Below are 20,966 nucleotides of genomic sequence, written 5' to 3'. Positions count from 1 at the left end.
GGTTTCCAAGGAGAATCCATCAACCACATCTTGTTTGATTGTTCAATAGCTCAACGGGTTTGGGCTCTTGCTTATGTTCCAAATCCTGAGAACGGTTTTGATAAAGTTTCTCATTACTCAAATATTCATTATTTGATGATGATAATGAGAAATATGGAGGTGGATGAGAAGGTTAGGAAGATGATACTATGGATACTATGGTATCTATGGAAGACAAGGAATGGTATCATTTTCGAAGGAAAAGATTTTATTGCGCAAGATGTGATGGCTAAGATAGCGGAAGAGGCAGAATTCTGGTCTTTGGCCCAGCAACATGAAAAACAGAGGGAAGAGGAGGAAAAAAAGAGAAGGACTGGAAAACAGAAGAAGTGGCAAACGCCGAGCAGGGGTTGGATTAAGTGCAATATCGGCGTGGACTTTGACAGGAAGGCGGCAAGAGGTGGGGGAGCATGGGTCATTAGAAATGATAAAGGGAAGGTGCTGATGCATAGTCGTAGAGTGTTCCTAAATGTCAGATCGCTTGAGAAGGCTAGACTGCAGGCTACTGTATGGTCCCTCGAAAGCCTTGCCGAGCATCATCTCAATAGAGTCATCATTGCCTTCGAAGATGATACTCTGGTGAAAGTGATGTTGAGACCTCAAGCTTGGCCAAACTTCAAGTGGGAGCATCGTGAGTTGGAGAAAAGATTTAGAAGGCTGGAATGGTGGAGGATAGTGAAGGAAGATAAGTCAAACAATAGAGGGGCATTCCTCATAGCTAAAAGTGCTGCCAAGGGCGGTTATCTTCAATCATATGTTGCAACGAGAGGACCTTTTTGGTTGCGTCATCTGTTTGAGAATGAGGAATCTTTTCCCTCTATTTAGTTTGGCCCGTTTTTGGAGGTATTTTTTTGGGGTTTTATTGAGAATGTCACTTAAGCTTGTGGTTTGTTCTCAGGAAATGGGCTCTTTAGTTCTTTGATGTATGACCCTTATTTTTTGGTTGGGTTTCACCCCTAGCCGATGGTTTGTAACTGGATATTAGTGTTGATCACCACTTATTAATCTAACAGATGACAAAACAAAAAAAAAATACTAGAGAATAATTTAATTTTAAGAACAAAGATTGAAAATTTACCCACTCTCTCTCTCTCGAAAAGGTTAAGTAAGAGAATAGGATGAGAGCGTCCAAGTCACAATTTATTTATGAGTGTCAAATTGTTTTTAATCAATAAAAATTGAAAAAAATATTTATTTATCAAAAAATAGAATTTTGTTAACACTATTATTTTGAAAAGTATTCTTTTGGTCACATACAATCAAAAATTTCATAGAATCTAATCAAATAGAATATGTTGAAACATGTCTAACATGGCGTAATCTACAATTTAAAAAAAACTATTGTTATTTAAGAAAATTACATTGTTCATTTTCATAAATTTTAGTCTGATCCACTTTATAACATATAAAAATTAAAATGATTTCAGATGAATTTTGTCCAATAAATTATTAAGAGAAAAAATTATAAGATATATGAAAAATTATAAGTCTGAAAATCATAAATAATTTATTTGTCCAATAATTATCTAAATAATTATAGAAGAAACGATAAATATAAATTTATCAATATAATGATATACTATCTAATATACTAATAGACAAATATTTACAAACATTTAATATTAAGAAAAGAAAATCACGAGATTAAAAAGTTTGTTATCTTTTTGTTAGCATTTAGCAACTATGAAATCAATTATTAAATTATGTTATAGTTTCCAAAAGATCTTACAAAACTTCATTTAAACTCCAGAACAAACAAATATTATTTTTCATACCAAAATAATACATTTTCATACAAAAGAATTCTAATCTTTTATTTTCTTTAGGAGATCAAATTTATTGATCAAGCTAAAAATGGACATTTGCAAATTTAAAATGAAGAGTATTCTAAATATTAAAGAATAGAAAGAAGGGTGGTAAAACTTAGTATATCAACCAATACTATAACAGATATATAACAATCACACATTAATTATAAAACTTTTTGGAGTACAAAACATAATTATATATTATGCATATAACTTAATTCTTTTATGTTAGTATAATTATAAACAAAATAAATAAATAGCTAATAAGACTGTATAATTATAAATAAAACAACAAATCATTTTTAAATAAGAATTTAACTAAATAAATTATTTTTTAGTTTAAATTTATTATAAAACTAAACTAAATTATTAATACAGATTCAAGTATAAATCGTAGTTGATTTTAAATGCTCAGTTAGGCATGGGCTTTCGGGGTCCCAATCGGGTTTTGGTTTTATCCAATCGGGTTTCGGTTATTCGGGTTTATCAAAATCAGCCCCATTCGGATTATTTAAAAATTCGGTTCGGGACCGGTTCGGGTTCTATCGGGTTCGTGTCGGGGTTAGTAAATTTTCCAAGAACCGGTACAACCCAATGTACTTTCGGGTTTGGGTCACAATCGGGTCTTCGATTTTAAAATATCTAATTTTTACCTACTTTGTAACCAAAACATAAGAAAATTCGGTTCTTCGGGTTTGAAATACCTAATTTGTAACTTTTTATAACCAAAATATAAGTAAAATTGATTTAAAAATAAGAAATAAACATCAATCATGATCATTAAAAATCAAACAAAAAGGAAACATATTTATTGATAAAAAGAAAACCAAATAAACGAAAGCATAAAACGAAAACCACGTTCTCATGAAATGAGAAATATTGTTTAGTGAAAACAAAATCTAAATCTAAATATTTCAAGATTCAATAGCCACATTTAACCATCAATCTTCATGTAATAGTACTACTAACCTTCATGTAATAGATAAGTATTTTAAATATTCAATATATATTAATGTATTTTGAATACATAATAGGAATTGAGATCATATTTGGTACAAGATCTTTTTGGGATTTTGAATGTTTCGGGCTCTATCGGATATTGATGGAGAGGCGGAAGCTATATAGTCAAGGTTCGAAGTTTTGAACCCTAAATAGATAACTTGGAGCTTAAGGTAGCTCGAAGAAGATGATAATGGTGGTGAATACTCTTCGCAGTGTTCGTTAGAACTCTTAAGGGCGCGAATACTCTTCGCAGTGTTTGTTAAAACTCTTAAAGACCTTCAAGTTTTATTAATCAAAATCCAAAGGTGTCAATTACATGATCTTAAGCTTGCTATTTAAACTACTTCTCAAAGCCTTAACTTAATACGAAAAGGAAAGTTAACTATAACTAATCTTATAATTAAAAGGAAAACCCAAAACTTAAAAACACAAGTAATAGGCCAACGTAGTACGAGGCCCACGGTGATGACGGTGCGCTGCATCAGGTTCCTCCGGGTGGAGAAGGATTCGACCACGAATCCGAGACCTCGTTATCTCCATGGAAATGGGAAAGGTGTTTGACGTTGAAGACATCGGACGTCCGCAAACCAGGAGGAAGCTTGACTCTGTAAACATTGGGATTGATACACTCGACAATCTCCACTGGTCCTATCTTCTTTGATTTCAGTTTGTTATATTCTCGTAGAGGAAGGCGCTCCTTAGTAAGATAAACCCAAACCAGATCGCCTGGAGTGAAAAGAACCTCTCGACGATTGGAATCTGCAGCCAATTTGTATTTCGATGCTGCTTGAATCAAGTTCTGTTTAGCAGACTGATGTATCTCCTGCAAATCAGTGACAAAGTCGACTGCTTCACCATGATGCCGAGATAAGTCAGGCACGGTTGCTAAGTCCAACGGACATCGAGGGATGATACCGTACACGACTTGAAAAGGGCAGTAGCCTAAACTCCGGTTAAGCGCATGGTTATGGGCGAATTCAGCTTGGCCGAGCTTGGAGTCCCATGACTTGATGTTGTCGCCAACAAGACAACGCAGTAGATTACCAAGGGAACGGTTAGTCACTTCAGTCTGACCGTCCGTCTGTGGATGATAAGCAGAACTCATATCAAGCTTAGTACCCAACAATTTCCAAAGAGAACGCCAAAAGTGACTAATAAATCGAGTATCCCGGTATGAAACAATGGAAGAGGGTAACCCGTGCAAACGATAGATTTCACGAAAGAAAAGAGTAGCCACGGTGACCGCGTCTGTCGTCTTCTTACAAGCCACAAAATGCGCCATCTTCGAAAATCGGTCGACCGCCACCAAAATAGAATCATGACCTTTCTGTGTTCGAGGTAAGCCTAAAACGAAATCCATACTCACGTCTGTCCATGGTTGTGAAGGGACAGGTAGGGGAAGATAGAGACCCGCATTGGTCGCTTTCCCTTTCGCGTGTTGGCAGACTCTGCAGCAAGCCACAAAAGGCTCAACATCTCGACGAAGTGTAGGCCAAAAGTAAGACGATGACACCAGATGAAGGGTACGATCTCTGCCCACATGCCCTTCATTGTGTAACTCACTGATGATCTGTAGACGGAGACTACACTCAGGAACGCACAAACGCAACCCTTTAAATACAAAGCCGTCAAGTAACATATAGTCATCATTAATACCGAGTTGCAAGTCGGCATGAATCTTGGCAAAGAAGGCATCGGTGGAATATAAATCTGCGAATGACTCAAACCCTGTAACCCTTGTATGCATAGTAGTAAGCAAAGAATGACGCCTACTAAGTGCATCTGCGACTCGGTTGGTTGCGCCGGATTGATGACGAATGGAGAACGTGAACTGTTGGAGATACGAGATCCAACCAGCATGCCTGGAAGACACCTTAGCTTGACTATCCAGATGGCGAAGGGCATCATGGTCGGTGAAAAGCACGAAGTCACGATGAACTAGATAGTGACGCCAATGCTTAATAGCCTGAACAATCGCATAAAACTCAACATCGTACGTGCTATAGCGACTGCGAGCACCGGCGAGTTTCTCACTAAAATAGACCACTGGACGCCCGTGTTGACTGAGAACCGCTCCAATGCCAAGTTTTGACGCATCACAATGAAGTTCGAAGGTAGCCGAGAAGTCTGGAAGGACAAGAATAGGTGCCGATGTAAGCTTCTCCTTAATCAACTCGAAGGCTGCGGTTGCTTCATGCGTCCAAGCAAACCTGCCTTCCTTCATACAAGAAGTGATAGGTGCCATGATAGTGTTGAAGTGCTCGACGAAACGTCTATAAAAAGAGGCAAGACCATGAAAACTCCGAACTTCAGAGACTGTGGTTGGTAGAGGCCATGATCGGACAGCTTCGATCTTGGACATATCCACCGAAAGTCCTTGGTCGGAGACGATGTATCCCAAGAAAAGAACCTGGGAAACTCCAAATTCACACTTCTGGCTGCTGTAAAAAGATTTTCTCTGCGTAAGACGGTAAGAACCTGCCGTAGATGTGCTTCATGATCTTGTAAAGAGGCGCTAAAGATGAGTATGTCGTCAAAATAAACGACCACAAATCTCCCAATGAAATCTCGGAGAGCTTGATTCATAATCCTCATAAAGGTGCTAGGTGCATTTGACAAGCCAAAAGGCATGACTAGCCATTCAAAGAGACCTTCGCGAGTCTTAAAAGCTGTTTTCCACTCATCACCGGGACGAATACGAATCTGATGATATCCGCTCTTGAGATCGATTTTTGAAAAAAATTTCGCTGATCCAATCTGATCTAACATGTCATCGAGTCTTGGAATTGGAAACCTGTAACGAATAGTTATTTTGTTGATAGCGCGACTATCCACACACATACGCCAAGTGCCATCTTTTTTGGGAATCAAAAGAGCTGGGACAGCGCACGGACTCAAACTCTCTTTAATATGTCCTTTACGCAGGAGATTTTCTACTTGGCGACGAAGTTCTTCGTGCTCGCTCGGACTCATACGGTAGTGAGGCCGGTTAGGGAGAGTAGCGCCGGGAACAAGATCGATATGATGTTGTATATCTCGCAGTGGTGGTAATCCCTCCGGCAAGTTTGCAGGAAAGACATCAGAGAATTCGTGCAAAACTGCCGTTAAACTTGGAGCTGGTGACGACGTGAGTGCCATTAATGGTGAAGAAGGAATGATGGCAAACGCATGTCCTTCAGATTTCATCTCGGAGATGAAAGTGGAATAAGAGCAAAGCATCGTCGATGATCTTTGTTGCAGTGTGGAAGACGCGGGCTGGTTTGCCGGAGGAGAAGGCGAAGCTGATGCTGCCGGGTCGCGAGAATGAAGAAGTACGATCTGTTGGCCACTCCATGCGAAGCTGTAAGTGTTTTTAGCTCCATCGTAAATGACTTTGCGATCATACTCCCATGGCCTCCCAAGAATGAGATGACTAATATCCATGGATGCTACATCGCAATAAAGCCGATCCTTGTATATTGGTCCAACAGAGAATGAAACCAGAGCTCGTTGAGTGATGCGTATGTTGACTCCCTCCGATAACCATCCCAACGAGTAAGGTTCCGGGTGAGATTCTGTGGGAATGCCCAGTTTTCTTACTGCTTCTGCAGAGATGACATTACGACAACTACCCGAGTCGATGATAAAGTTGCAGATGCGGTCGTTAATGGTACAAGTGGAACAAAAAATATTTGTTCTCAACCACTTGTCGTCTTGTTTTTGTGGTGCTAGACAAGATCGATGAAGAATCAGGAGCCGACCGCTATCGCCAGACGTGTGATGGACGTTGGAGGCATCTTCTTGGTCTTCTTCTTCCTGAGAATCATACACTTCATAGATGGAATCATCGAGTACTAATCCTCTTCGCGAGGCATGAGGACAGGCATTTATCCTGTGACCTGGTTCTCCGCAAGAGTAACAACGCACTGTGTTTGGTCGCGTTGAACGGCGAAGCTGTTGCTCGTCTTGTGCCGCAGGTTTTGTTGCCGACGTGGTAGCATCTGCAACGTCTTTTGCTGACGGAGAAGGTGTAGTGCTGGCTGTCTGGTCTTGAGACCGCGGGCGTGTAGAGGAAGCACTCCAGTTAGCCGACCGAGATTGTTGTTCAAAAGATGCTGCACGACGATGAGCTTCACCGATAGTCGAAGGATCGAACTGGGCCATTGCCGTCTGTAGTTGAGGTCGGAGACCTCCAATAAAACGTGAGACCAGTTGAATTTGACTGTCATTAATCTCATTACGAGTTAACAACAAAGCAAACTCTTCTGCGTATTCATCTACGGTGCGTGATCCTTGACAAAGATTCTGCAGTCTGGTATACATGGTGCGTTCGTAGTTGTGCGGCAAGAAGGTTTGACGCAAGTGTTTGGTGAGCTTGTCCCACGACTGGATTGGAGTTTTTCCCGTGTGTGAACGAGTTGTTTCCACCATGTCGCGGCGTGTCCGCGAAAACGCATAGCAACGAGAGAGACCCGCCGGTGAGGAGGAACTTGCTTAAAGTCGAGAATTTCTTCAACAGAGATCAACCAGTCAACAAGATCATCACCTTTAAGACCTCCGTGAAATTCAGGTATGTCAACCTTAAAGCTGTTTTCCCATCGATTGTTGATGATATCCTGTTGTCGTATGTCTTCTCAATAAACTCGTCTATGATCTTCTTCCTCTTCTTCGTACATATCCTGAGCTCGAACATCACCGAACTGGTATTGGTTTTGTAATCGATGTTGGTGTTGGCGAGGAGGGTGAACAGGTGGGAGGTGTTGTTGCTGGAGAATTGGTGGCGGAGGATGAAGGTGCGCGGGTTGGAGTGGGTCGTGAACGACCGGCTGGGCTGGAGGGGCCAAGCGAGTTGTTAAGACCGTCGTTAGAGTCGCGAGTTGTTCTGTTACCGCAGCTAAGGCAGTAGAGATCGTATCGCTTTGTACTTGTGACGTCGTTTGCATCTCGACAAGTAGGTCTCGCAAATCTGTCATGATAATAGCTCCTTCTCCCGTTTTCTTTACCATGATAACGAAAGAAGAAATCCAGAAACGTACTGGCTCTGATACCAACTGATGGAGAGGCGGAAGCTATATAGGTCAAGGTTCGAAGTTTTGAACCCTAAATAGATAACTTGGAGCTTAAGGTAGCTCGAAGAAGATGATAATGGTGGCGAATACTCTTCGCAGTGTTCGTTAGAACTCTTAAGGGCGCGAATACTCTTCACAGTGTTCGTTAGAACTCTTAAAGACCTTCAAGTTTTATTAATCAAAATCCAAAGGTGTCAATTACATGATCTTAAGCTTGCTATTTAAACACTTCTCAAAACCTTAACCTAATACGAAAAGGAAAGTTAACTATAACTAATCTTATAATTAAAAGGAAAACCCAAAACTTAAAAACACAAGTAATAGGCCGACGTAGTACGAGGCCCACGGTGATGACAGTGTGCTGCATCAGATATCCATTCAGATTCAGGTTCGGTTCGGATAATACCCATAACCCGTAATACCATAAAACAAGATCCATTCAGTTTTTATGTCGGATTCGGATCGGTTCGGATTCATTTTTATCAGATCGGATTCGGTTCGGATTTTCGGATTCGGTTTATTTGCCCAGCCCTATGCTCAATGATTTGGAGATACTCATATTTAACTAACTTTTCAAAGTGCTCCAACATGTTTAATTAGGTAATCAACTATATGTATAACTGAATAAGAGCAAAATTTGAAGTTCTTAAACATGAAACGTTATCACATAACTTCAACCACTTCACCTTCCTTGCAAACTGCAACACTGATCTCTAAAGTATTATTCTTCTTTGATTTCACCCTGCAACAATTTCTTCTCGGAGACTGCAAATATAAAACCACATAATTATATCAAGCATTAATAATAGTATGACTGCATAACAACTACTTAAAAACAGATGTTGGCTAGGTGGCAAAAAACAGATGTTGACTTACTCTGTCCCAAAGGTGAGGGTCCGGTTTCTTGTATACAGTGACCATCCTAAGATCGCCAGGATCAGCCATCTTCCACCGACACTCCGGATGAGCGACAGGGTAGCTTTCGTAACGGCTCACCGTTATATTTGTTATCGGATGAACTCCCGTCGTTGTCATATAGAACACAAACGGTTTCTGGCATGGATGACGACTCACCGGTCGTGTATTAAAAGCGTACGCCGTGTAATCCGCCCGCCGATACCTGCCAAAAAGCAATGTCTAATGAATAAATCTAGATTTATGGTTTGTCTTTGACCATAAAGCCAAAGCAACCATGCTACTGCGTGAATATTCTAGTGTTAATTAATTTAAAACTTATATAGATTACCAATTTAAGAAGGTTCTTGAAGGCATTTCCATCTCTCTTGCGGAAAAGACTCCTCGGAAGATCTGAACCGCGTATCCCCAAGATACTGAAACGGTCCACTTCCGACGTTTGTCGTAGCATATCGACTGTTGCATCAGTCCGGCAGAGTCTAGCATTGCCGGCCCTTGTAGACGCTTCAAGGCATCTACACGAGTCATGTTTGGAAATATCGGTTCGACCACATCGAGATGGTGAAGTGTTACAAATGGAGCCACCGGGTGCGCCGCTAGTAGACCGAATAGATTGCCATACACATCGTACTGAAAAACACAAACAAAGACATTATTAATAATCAAATAAAACCTAATGGTTTCAAACCTGAAGACTAATTAATTCGTAGTTACTGCACCGACTGGTTATTGGTAAGTAACCGACGATTGGTTATGTAGCAAATGAAGTTAATGAACCACATAACTGAAAGTATCGCGTGAATGCACGCGCCTTAAATGCGTGACAGCTCTTTAAAAACGGCCCGACACCGTGACGACGTGTAACTTACTCCGGCAACAATAGCGTACGGACAAATTTGGGTCCAGTAAGTGAATTTTTTAAAAAAGCAATGAATCTTGACCGATTACGTATAAAAAGTTCATTAACTGCACATTTATTTACGCTTTTACGCTTCCTATTAAATGGTGATGATCAGTAGATCCTTGTAGTTGAAGTTTAAACTACTTACTCATTAATCGTATTAATGGTAATTATCAAATCAAAAATTCAGTTTTATTACACTATATTTTTCCAATCCAAATATAAAATAACTTACGCTTTTTGTGTAGGTTTCTAATTTACGATATTATTAGAAACTTCTATTTATTAAAAAAAGTAAGAATTTTATTAAAGAAAATATTACTCAAAATTTAAACATGTTTTGGATTTAAATTAACTGACGACTTAGCTAGATTCATAATAATGTATCATGATATTTACATTTATTTTATTTTATTTTATTAAAGAGATAATCACTGACCTGGTGAAAACCGAGTTCTTTAGTGAGTGGAACACCGAGTTCAGCCATGCAAGCTTGCATCCGATCATCTGAACCGTACAACGCCGGATATCTCTTAATGCAACGATCCTGCATTTTGCCCAGCGCCACCGCCAAAGGATAACTGACGGCGAATCCTCCACCGCCGTAAGCCATTCCGTAAGAGAAGTAAATGTTCTGAAGATGACTCTCCGATAAACTCCCGATGTAATACATCTGATTGTGATCGTACTTCCTCAGCACTCTGATGAGATTCTCGGCGACGAAGACTGTATCGTCGTCTCCCATCACGAACCACCTCACGTCTTTGAGTCCTAGCTTCAGCGTCTCCGTCACGATGCGCGATATTCGAATCGCCGACCTGTGTCCCTGCTTGTTCTTGTACGGAAACTTCGAAGTGTCGGCGGAGATTCTCACCGGCGGGAGGAGGTTGGTTTCGTCGTGGAGTCTCTTAACCGGCTTCTCTAACCAGACATAACCACGCATTTTATCTGGTTTGTACCAGATCTTGATATACTCTTTCCTCTCTTTCCATAGCCTCGCCGACGCAGCGATCCCGAACACCACGTGACGGAGCTCGGTTCTCGGCGGCGGCGGAGGTGGTGAAGAGTTGTAAGATTTGATTACGGCTGTTTGATTTGACTGTAAGAGAATCAACGGCTGGGATGAGTTCACGATGTCGTTTAAGCGGCGAACCACGGCGGAGAAAGGCTCCACGTGACAGGCACGTGAGTTGGAGATGAGCTGAAGAGTGTAGACGACGTAAGTGGCTGAGACGAGAAGGAGGAGCAACACCATTAGTTTGGATCCCGGTCGGTTCGATGAACCGGAACCGGTTAAAATCCGATCCAGCATTAGCTTCTCTGATGAATCTTTATGATTAATAGACTTCATTTCAATCAAATTTGTTTCTTTCTGATCAGAAATTTAGAAAAATCATTCGAGAGACATTTTTTTTTTTTTATGGGTTTAAGGAGAGAGTGAGATTGAAGAGATGAACATGCAGTGGCTCTCTCTCTCTCTGTTCTGAGTTTCTAAAAGTAAACAAAAGACTCTTATCGTGAAAAAGACCTGACGCATTTACTTGGTTTTTTATTTTTAATGTATAGAAAACTTTTACTTAAATCGTGAAAAGTATTTTGTTTTGATATGATAAAGGTTAGATAATAATTAACGGTTAATTGTTAACATTAGATTGCTCATTGCTTCTTCTGTCAAGTAATTAACAAAAAATGATTTATGATATTTATTGTTTTCTTGTAACTTACTGTACCGACGACAAAATTTACACTTAAACAGATTGGGGGACAATCTAACTAAAAATAGTATTTTCTGTATTACTATGCGATTGTAATACTCTTACAATGCACGTGTATGGACCGTAGTGAAAAGCATGTGTCGGTAGAGGCAGAACTTTGGAGAGAGGAGCTAGCTACTATTAAATTTTCTTTTATTACTACCATAAAAATAAATTATAGATTTTAGGGGAACTTGAGAAAGTAATAAATAATGGAGGGCATGGTGATGCCGTCGTTGCACTTGCAGATTGGAGACAATGTACCACATCCAGATTACTACTCTGGATGATCCTCTGACTTTTTGAGATAGTTTCAGGATTTGTAGCTTTGTTTCCGCCTACTTTGATAGAAAGAAACATGGAGTTGTGTTAAACCGTGTCGTGTTTCGAAAATATTGTAAAAGCTGTCGGACCAAAGCCCAGTAGACATCATGGGATGGAATGATGCAGGACCAGTCTTCGGCAAAGCCGAATTAAAGATTTATGTGTAACTCCCAAAATATTAAAGAAAATTGTTTAGATATAAATTCTCAAATTTGTAAAAAAGTTGTTAGGCATACATATGTATATATTATATATATGTCTAATTAAAAACCTAATGAAATAAGAAAATGCATATAGTTGAGCAAAAAAAACAAACCCAACCAAGATTTCATAATTCAAAATGGAATCGATGTCTAATAACAGAATGTGTGAGATATCAAAATAAGTCCCACATTGGAGAATTAGACAATAAGTGTCTAATATATAAAGAGAAGTCCAACTCTAATTAGTACGAGGCCTTTTGGGATGGAAACCAAAAGTAAATCCATGCGGGCTTGCCATTAAGGTCCAAAGTGAACAATATCGTACTAATCGGATAAATTGAGTTGGACATGGGCTTTCACAATCCCAGCAATTGGTATTAGAGCGGTTGACAAGATATCTGCAAGAAGACTTAAATACCCTTCGAGTGATGAATGGTATATCCTATAAGTTAGGAATGATGAGAGGTGTGTGTGGCAGAGATCAAGTCAGAAGATCCTGAAAATCAGTTTGTGGGACACGAGATGAATTAGACAAGAAGTATCTAATATATAAAGAGAAGTCCAACTCTAATTAGTACGAGGCCTTTTGGGATGGAAACCAAAAGTAAATCTATGCGGGCTTGTTATTAAGGCCCAAAGTGAACAATATCGTACTAATCGGATAAATAGAGTTGGACATGGACTTTCACAATCCCAACAGAATGGTGTTATACCCGAGAACATTAACTTTTGTAGTTAAGGAATACGCAATCAGAAAGTTTGGAACGAAATGCTTTGGATTTCTTGATACGGATGAGCAAGAGATGCTATAAGATTATTTGTAACACAAGGCAACCTAGAACATTAAACGGTCAGAACAAGTAAAGAACTTTGCAATAACATATCATATTAAACACATGATTATAACAGATCTCAATCTTCATTCTACCGTAATACATTTTACAAGTCAGTTTTCTAAGCATTACCAATTTCTCCACCAAAAACTTCACAAGATTTTATAGTATACCAACCAATGGCCTCTATGGTCAATATTATGAGTCCAATGGTTTCTAAAAACCTCATTACCAATTACAAAACTTTGCGTCTCAAACCCGATCTACCTTCTCTACAACACTCTAGGGTCAATGCAATCAGGAATGGTCCAGTAAAAATGATGAAGAAGCATGGGCCAAGGAGAAGTATTGTAGTTTCGTGTTTAGATCAACCTATTTCCATGCCAAATCAGGTCTCGGGATATGACGCTGTAATGAAGTTTTATTCGTCTATCAACGAGAAGAATCAAGATCAACTAAGAAGTTGCATCTCCAATGATTGCTTTGTTGATGATTTTTCCTTCTCTAAACCGTTTCATGGGAAAAAGGTAACTTTTGTTTTTAAATAGGAACTCTTCTGTGTGTATGTAATTTTTTATATTTCAAATTTGGTTCTGTTAGTGAATTAAGAACTATGGATGTTAATATTCTTTTGCAGGAAGCCATGAAGTTCTTTGAAGAACTGGTGAACAGTATGGGACAAAACGTAAAGTTTTGTGTTGAAAATGTTTGTGAAGGAGATGGATATACTGCTGCTGTTAATTGGCACATGGGTACGTATGTACGTTTACTACATCATTAAAGACTAATTATACTTTGATTAAATGACACATTATTGAAGTTTTTTTTTTTTTTGAACTTCACATTATTGAAGTTATATATACGTTTATATATATACTTTCAAAATTTGTTTTCTATTGCTGTAATAAAAGAATGGAAAGGACGTAAAATTCCATTTACGAGAGGATGTAGCTTCTATGAATTTACAGACGAAGGAGGAATACTGGTTATAAGGTAAATCGTTTTCTTTTGGAGATTTTAATATTCTTAGAATTGTTTTCTTCTATAACCTATTATTTCTTAATTTTCTGGAAAACTCTATAATCAAAAGTTCAAAACCAATAAAAAAGTAATCTCACAAACTATTTGACAAACTATTTCAGAAACGCGAAGATTCTAATTGAATCGCCAATTAAACCAGGAGGAATTGCATTGGTAAAATATTAGCTCTCAGTTTTTACATAGAAAAATGGATGACAATCACTAATATTCTGATGATTTTCTTATATTCCTTTATTATTTTGTTATCTTAAATTATTTTCCAGACTTTGCTAAAGAACATAACGTTCTTGTTCGACGAGTTCCCACAAGTTGCTGACTGTATGTTTCCTGTTTTTATATTTTCTATAGTTATGATACTCATTTCAAATTTGTAGCTATAAATCTTTGAATAACAGATTGTGATGTTTCTTTAAATTTTTTTTGAACATTTCAGGGTTTTTGGGGAAGCCTTATGAGATAATCCAATTTACATTAAGAATCTATGGTCTGTTTTTCGCGCCCCTCATTGGCCATGTAATGGCAAGCTATCTGAAGCTATTGAACAATATGACCGAGTTCTTCTTACTGATTTTGAATATTATCATCAAAACTCAAAGTCTGTTCTTTAAATGGAAGAAATAGGGTTGAGTGGTTTCTTTTTACATTAGTGTGCATTATATATTGAATAAACTAATGAACAAAATTTCAATCTATTCCAAAATATTTTCTCATGTTCTAAGTCTCCATCCTCCTTTTAACTTTGCCGAGTTGCAAACCAGAACTTCATCCCTCCTTCAAAATTTTTATCTCTCTTCTTCTAAATAATGATTACCTTTTAAAAAAAAAATTATGATCAACTTATTCCTCACAGTTTTATCTATTATCTTTATCAAAAGATCTATCTATCAATGAGTGGTTGAGCTCTTTGGCGTCAAGGCATCAAACATTTATGGCTGATGGTGTTTTTTCCAGGGGGATTTTAGAGACCTGAAAGATTGTTTAAGAAATTTTATACAAAAATCATAATTCGGAGTTTTTATTTATGTAAAATTTCTCCAAATTTTTGGGAATCTACACCAATGTTTCATCCAGCTGTCCCCATATTCGGTCGTAGATGTTTCATGGGCATGGGGATGATGCTACTGAAGTAGAAGATGCAACTAAAGTAGAAAACGACATAATTGAACACTCGTGAATGACTGCTGAATGGAGTAAGAATGGGCTGTACGATAACCTCGAAATGTGTTTAATGATTTGCTAATTCATATTCACGACTGGGCTACTGACACGTTCTGATCAAATGGGCTGTTGTGGGCTTGAGCCCTCTGAACAAGTCAAGCGACTTTCATTCTATAAGTGAGCGAGTATAAGCCTTTTAAGTCATCCCACATCGATTGTTTAGAGAGACATGTGATAATGAGTGGGGCTATAAAAGAAGAAGAAATGCTTCACTTCTTAAATATGATCCTTCAGGTTTAAAGGGGAAGTGAGGATTGGGTTAATTCTCGCGTAAATGCGTGAAGAGCGTTCCGCTCAAACCTTTTTACGACAATTGGGCGCTCCAATTTTCTTATCATCTGATCCCTCTCTTTGTTTCAACTTTTTTAAAAATATTTTTATTTTTCTTTATCTTATTTTAAAAAGAAATTTATTGAAAAATAATTTATTTCTAAGTTTGTTGTAACTTTAAAGTTTGCGAACCTGTTAATTTTTTGTAAGAATAATAAGATAAATACTCGGTCCAATTAATTTTTAATAAGTCAACCTGTTAATTTTTTAATAAGTCAACCTGTTAATTTTTTAAAGTCTGCGAACTTGAAAAAAATATTTCACATGTGATTTATTATATAAATATTATACAATTTTAGCTTTTAACACATTTTGAAAATAATTCTTGGGTTCACCAACATGTAGGTTTACCAACTAATATGAATTTGTTGTTTCACAATTGATATCTTTTAAAAAATAAATAAAATATTGTCAAATTATATTATGTTTTTTAGATAAAAAAAGTAAAATAAATAAATAAAAATAATAGTAGTTACAAAAAAATTAAATATTTTTAACATCATCAAAAAACCACTAAACCCTAAATCTTGAACCCTTAACCCTTAACTCTTGGATAATCCTAAACTATAAACTCCAAACTCCATTATATGCAAAAGTTAATATTTTAATGTTATTATCAAAATATAAATCCTAAACTTTAAACCTTAAATCATTGGGTAAACCCTAAATCTTTATATAATTATAAATTCTAAATCAGAAACACCAAACACAAAAATAATAAATCTTAAAAATACTAAATCTTTAATCGTGATCTCTAAATTTTTTTAGGATTAAGGATTTAGTATTTAGTATTTTTAAAATTTAGTCTTTTGTATTTTTGGTTTAGGATTTATGATTTATCGAAAGGTTTATGATTTATTCAAAAATTTAGGATTTAAAGATTAGTGTTTAGTGTTTTGATGACCGGCTCTAAAATATTTATAAAAAATATAAATATAATTTGACAATATTTTATTTCATTTTAATAAAATATTTATTGTGAAAAACTGATTCCTATTGGTTGGTGAAACTAAAAGTTGTATTTCAAGGGTCAATCCAAAAATAAGTTGTTCTGCCCAGATATCAGTTTAAGAATACGTAATACCCAAACAACCACATACTACGGATCCCCTTGGGATGAAGGAATTTAGAGAAAGGATAATGCACAATATCATTTCAGATATTTGAAGTCACAATAAGAATAATACATAATAACAATATCCATGAGAACTAAAGCTAAATATCATTCTACATAATTATTTACAAGATTTGTGAGACTTAGTATGAGCCACACCACAAAATACGATGAACTTTAAAACAACGAACAAAAATATATGAAAATCATAAGTTCATACAAAAAGGGAGGGCAGAGAGCGAGTGTAATTCTTAACCTGTCCAACATCAACACTAAACAACCCTTCTAACATAAGAAACAATCATAATGAACGAAACAAATGATTTAAGAGAAAATACAAAGTTCCCAAAGAAACTGGAAAAGGATTACATTTCCCTTTCAAGGAAGATCAGATCCAGCAGCTGGACCACCACCACCACCATAGACACCGCCTCCACGGCCAAACCCAGGCCTAGATCCAGCTCCAGGTCTCTGCTTTAAACAAATGGCTAGTGACAATGAGCATGTCTCTTTTGCAGAAGAACTTTTCTCAGGTCCAAAACCAGAAGCAGTAGTGCTAACAGTAGCTGACATTGGTGGATCTAAAGGTGACATTGGTGGATCTAAAGGTGAGATCAACATCATGTTGGGTTATAGTCACCGGTTCACTTCACACTGTATCCTCAGTCTTAGCTTCTCTTCAAAACTAGAGTTCTTTTTTCTTCTTTTCTTTGTTACACTTATGATTCCCTTGTAACTGCAGAGTTTCTTTGTTAAACCAAAGAAAAAAAAAGTATATTATTTTGTTATCGTCTGCGAAGAGCATAGAAGGTTGGACAAAAAATCCAAACTGACCTAAAATGAATTTGAAGTATCTCAAACTTTTAAGGCCATGGGCAACACAAGGACCTCACAAAGTGATTTTTAACAATACAGTGGCAGAGAAAATTGCAAGATAAATCAAAGTTTCAAAAAAAATAAAAAAATTTGCAAGATACATTCTGAGTCATTCTTGTCATCGAAATAAAGAAAAGATTCAACGACAGTGTAGAAGGTGTACCACTGGTTTGAGCTACAGCTTATTTCCCGGAGACAACATCAAAGGATGAATCCAACCTGTGGTTTAATAGTTGTAAGACTTGCAAGCTTTTTGTTTCTTTTGTTATGTCTTCAAGTTTCCTAGGTATTTTGAATCACATGATTAATGAAGTTGGCTGTTATGTGAAAAAATATTGTAATGGATACGAATTATATTTTAATGATCTTGGTAATAATCGACGACTGGGGCCACTGAGACGTTCTAATCAAATGGGCTGTTATGGGCCCTCCTTGGAAACACCGAACAACCCCAAGACTTTCTATCTATAGCGAGCGAACGAGTACAAGTCTTAATTCGTCCCACATCGATTGTTGAGACAGACATATGACAATGAGTGGATCTATAAAAACAAAAGAAATGCGACTCTTAAAAAACATGATCCTTCAGGTTTAAAGGGGAAGTGATGATTGGGTTTAATCTCGCATTAAATGCTTGATGAGCGTTCCGCTCAAACCTTTTTACGACAATTGGGCGCTCCAATTTCGATTTATCTGATCCCTCTTTTATTTCAAATTTTTTTTTGCAAATCATTTTTTCATTTTTATTTTGAAAGTTTCAATTTTCAAGAAAATATTTTTTCCCCCAAAATTAGAAAAAATTGTTTGCAAGTTTGTAGTAACTTTGAAGCCTATAAACCATGATGTTTTATAAGGATTTTAAAAATACAACCTACATATTTACTGTATATGCCTTTTATGCTGAATAGCAAAACGAGATCCAGTAAAATCTAGGCCTGGGATTTTTACCCATATCCATTTATCCGACCCGAAACCGATCCGAAATTGACCGGTTCGGTTTGGTTTGGGTAAGCCCAAATTTATCCGATGGATCAAATTATATTTAACCATGGATATCGGGTCGGTTCGGGTATTTACCCGAAATCCAATGGGTATCCGATTTAAACCGAATTCTATGTAAAAACACATAAATATGTGTCTCATGAGGGTCGAACCCAGGTGTGAAAGCTAATATAACATGTGCAATACCACTGGACCACCATAACTTTATTGTATATTTTACATTTTACTTATACATCTCTATTTTGTTTTGTTATTTATGTTTACATTGTAAACGCTGAGAGTTGAACCTGAGTTGTTTAGGGTCAAGTCTCAAGAGTAATACCACTAGACTAGCTCAACTTCTCTGTTATATATACAATATTCATTTATTTTCATAAAAAAATAAAAATACAATGAATAAAATAAAAATTATTTCAGATATTGAGTATGATGTTGGATAAAATTTAACCGAACCGAATGTTACCGATTTTTTCCGGGTTATACATGGTTACTTTCATCAAAAATCCGAACCGACCCGGAACCGGTCGTTACCGAACCGAAACCGAACCGTAAGTCTTCTAATTACTCATTGGATATAATTTCTAAATAACCGAAATATCCGGACCCGAACGGGTACTATCCGAAACCGAACCGAATACCCGAAATCCCAGGCCTAGTAAAATCCCGTTTGTTTTAGTTGGTATAATAGAAGAAATTGTTCTATGACTAGCTTTAAAATTTATTGTTCAAAATATAATAACGAAAAATGTTTTGTTGATGACAATTTCAGCTACCTTTACCTTCCTCGATTTATAGAGAAAGATAAACGAAAACAATTTTTTTATTTATTTATAATAAAAAGAGGAATTCATTTTAAGTCTTGCACATACCTACTTATTTGTGTAGTCTCCAAATAAATAACAGAATTAATTTAAAACCATCAGTCATTAAAATCTGAAATAAGAGAGACATTTTTGTAACGATCCAAAACACTGAACGTCCTTTATAAAATTCTAAAATCAATCATGTTGAGTAAAAACAATCATGTTGAGTAAAAGACATTCCTTCTCAAATCCGAAGTGCAATTTAGCCAAAAAGAAACAAGGATTACATTTCCCTTTCAAGGAAGATCTGATCCAGCAGCTGGACCAGCACCAAACCCACCGGCTCCACGGCCAAACCCAGGCCTAGATCCAGCTCCAGGTCCCTGTTAAAACAAAGCAAAGCAAATGCAGGCATTTTTTTTTCACAATCATGAAAGCAAAGCAAATGGAATGACAGAAAATAAATACATACATAGCCAAGACAAAAAAAAACTAAACAAGACACTAATGACTAATTTGACCACGAATTTCACAAAATGATATTGAGCGAAACTTAGTAGCAGAGCATTAGAGAATCAAAGAAACAGTAAAGAGTTGAGAAACAACACGTTGGTAAATTTCTGAGTTAGCATACTAATGATGGCAAAATGATTTAAAGCAAGAACCCAATAGAAAGCGAATAGAAAAGGTACCCTGAAGGAAGGCTGGTAATCAGCAGGGGCCCCACTTTTGTCACCAAACTCTCCACCTGATCTTGCTACTCCACGGTATCCATCTCTGTCACCAAACCTCCTCTCTCCATCAGAACGAGGTGGGCCACTGTAAAAAAAACATATCAAATGAATTAACTTCTTCTACTGATTCTAGGTTCTCATATCGAAAGAGTAAAAGAGTGAATAAATTATTTTTACCGGGGACGGTCACCACCCATGGGACGACCAAGAGGCTTCTGTTGTTTCTTCAAAGTGGCGGGAACAATCTCAGAAGGTAAATTGAGGTAAGTCCTCAGAAAGTCAATGCCTTCGTTGGTGAGAAACCAGTAGTAATGCATCCATGCAAACGTCTCGCGAACGTACTCCTTAGACTTGAAGCTCTGCATCAATTTTATGACTTGCAGATTCGGTACACCTTCCACCAAAGGATGCTGCGCTAAATTGAAATCTTTTTTCGCAAACAGAACTCCCTCTGCACCAATCGAATCGACCATTCAATCAATGATGCTATTCTTCTTCAATGCATAAGCAAGAAGCGTACCTTGGAAGAGGTACTTGGAGATTGCGCGACGGTTCTCCTCTGACATAATCTGCAACAATTAGGAGTATTTGATTTTTGAATTTAGTCCTCCATTGACGTGGTCAGTAGTTGGGAAGAGAAATGTTACCATGGTTGCGATAGAGAAGACGACGGAGAAGGTGTCTGCGTGACGGCGTTCTCTCTTTCTCCTTTCGCGTAACCCTAATTTGTTTTAAAGCTGCCAATTTTATAACATGTTTGTTCTCTAGGGTTAATGTGTCGGACCTACTCTTGGGCTTTTTAACTGTAATGGGCTCTATTATAGCCTAATTGATTTTAGACCCAATCATCGTTAGTCCGTTACATTTGGTATAGTCTACCAATCGGTGGCAGTTGAGAAGACGATTGCCTTCTTCTCTCAGTTATCCAATCTGTTTCTTTTCAAAGCTGTGTATAAATGAGTCAGTGGGGGTTGTAAGATGCTTTTGTGTATTTTGTTCTTCTCATTTTAAGTTTTTCTGT

General features: G+C 37.3%; 3 protein-coding genes and 2 non-coding genes across 6 annotated transcripts in view; 3 read left to right on the top strand and 2 right to left on the bottom strand.

The window, feature by feature from the left end:
- Positions 1–8,438: 8,438 nt before the first annotated feature.
- Positions 8,439–11,216, bottom strand: LOC108814258 (uncharacterized). The gene is made up of 4 exons (XM_018586792.2): positions 10,153–11,216; positions 9,144–9,442; positions 8,774–9,017; positions 8,439–8,662 (listed from the first exon to the last, which is right to left on the bottom strand). Exons 1-4 carry the CDS (start codon positions 11,062–11,064, stop codon positions 8,561–8,563), a joined length of 1,557 nt encoding a protein of 518 aa, XP_018442294.1. The 5' UTR covers positions 11,065–11,216; the 3' UTR covers positions 8,439–8,560.
- Positions 11,217–12,877: 1,661 nt separating this feature from the next.
- LOC108816121 (uncharacterized) lies at positions 12,878–15,434 on the top strand. Of its 2 annotated transcripts, none has more exons than XM_056991261.1 (6): positions 12,878–13,354; positions 13,465–13,587; positions 13,681–13,820; positions 13,970–14,021; positions 14,132–14,186; positions 14,302–15,434. In XM_056991261.1, exons 1-6 carry the CDS (start codon positions 13,007–13,009, stop codon positions 14,487–14,489), a joined length of 906 nt encoding a protein of 301 aa, XP_056847241.1. In that variant the 5' UTR covers positions 12,878–13,006; the 3' UTR covers positions 14,490–15,434. The 2 variants fall into 2 exon arrangements, with proteins under 2 accessions (XP_056847241.1, XP_018444193.2); XM_018588691.2 differs by having other exon boundaries at positions 12,882–13,354; positions 13,465–13,579; positions 13,739–13,820.
- LOC130498213 (small nucleolar RNA Z279/snoR105/snoR108) lies at positions 15,329–15,432 on the top strand. Its single transcript, XR_008937134.1, has one exon. It is a non-coding gene; the product is annotated as a small nucleolar RNA Z279/snoR105/snoR108 (small nucleolar RNA).
- A 2,569-nt stretch (positions 15,435–18,003) lies between the features above and the next one.
- Positions 18,004–18,107, top strand: LOC130498214 (small nucleolar RNA Z279/snoR105/snoR108). The gene has a single exon (XR_008937135.1). It is a non-coding gene; the product is annotated as a small nucleolar RNA Z279/snoR105/snoR108 (small nucleolar RNA).
- A 1,105-nt stretch (positions 18,108–19,212) lies between these two features.
- LOC108814887 (40S ribosomal protein S10-2) overlaps positions 19,213–20,966 on the bottom strand; it is an 87,127-nt gene continuing 85,373 nt past the window's right edge. Inside the window, exons 2-6 of the mRNA XM_018587529.2 lie at positions 20,593–20,634; positions 20,466–20,514; positions 20,123–20,396; positions 19,904–20,030; positions 19,213–19,594 (exon numbers count right to left, since the gene is read on the bottom strand). Coding sequence (XP_018443031.1) covers positions 19,508–19,594; positions 19,904–20,030; positions 20,123–20,396; positions 20,466–20,514; positions 20,593–20,595 — 540 coding nt within the window. The 5' untranslated portion in view covers positions 20,596–20,634 and the 3' untranslated portion in view covers positions 19,213–19,507. The remainder of the gene's footprint in view (positions 19,595–19,903; positions 20,031–20,122; positions 20,397–20,465; positions 20,515–20,592; positions 20,635–20,966) is intronic.

This window comes from Raphanus sativus, chromosome 7 (genome assembly GCF_000801105.2).
Source record: "Raphanus sativus cultivar WK10039 chromosome 7, ASM80110v3, whole genome shotgun sequence".
Lineage (NCBI taxonomy): Eukaryota > Viridiplantae > Streptophyta > Magnoliopsida > Brassicales > Brassicaceae > Raphanus > Raphanus sativus.
Note: the sequence above shows the minus strand (reverse complement) of the source record. Positions and strands in the feature narration are given on the sequence as shown.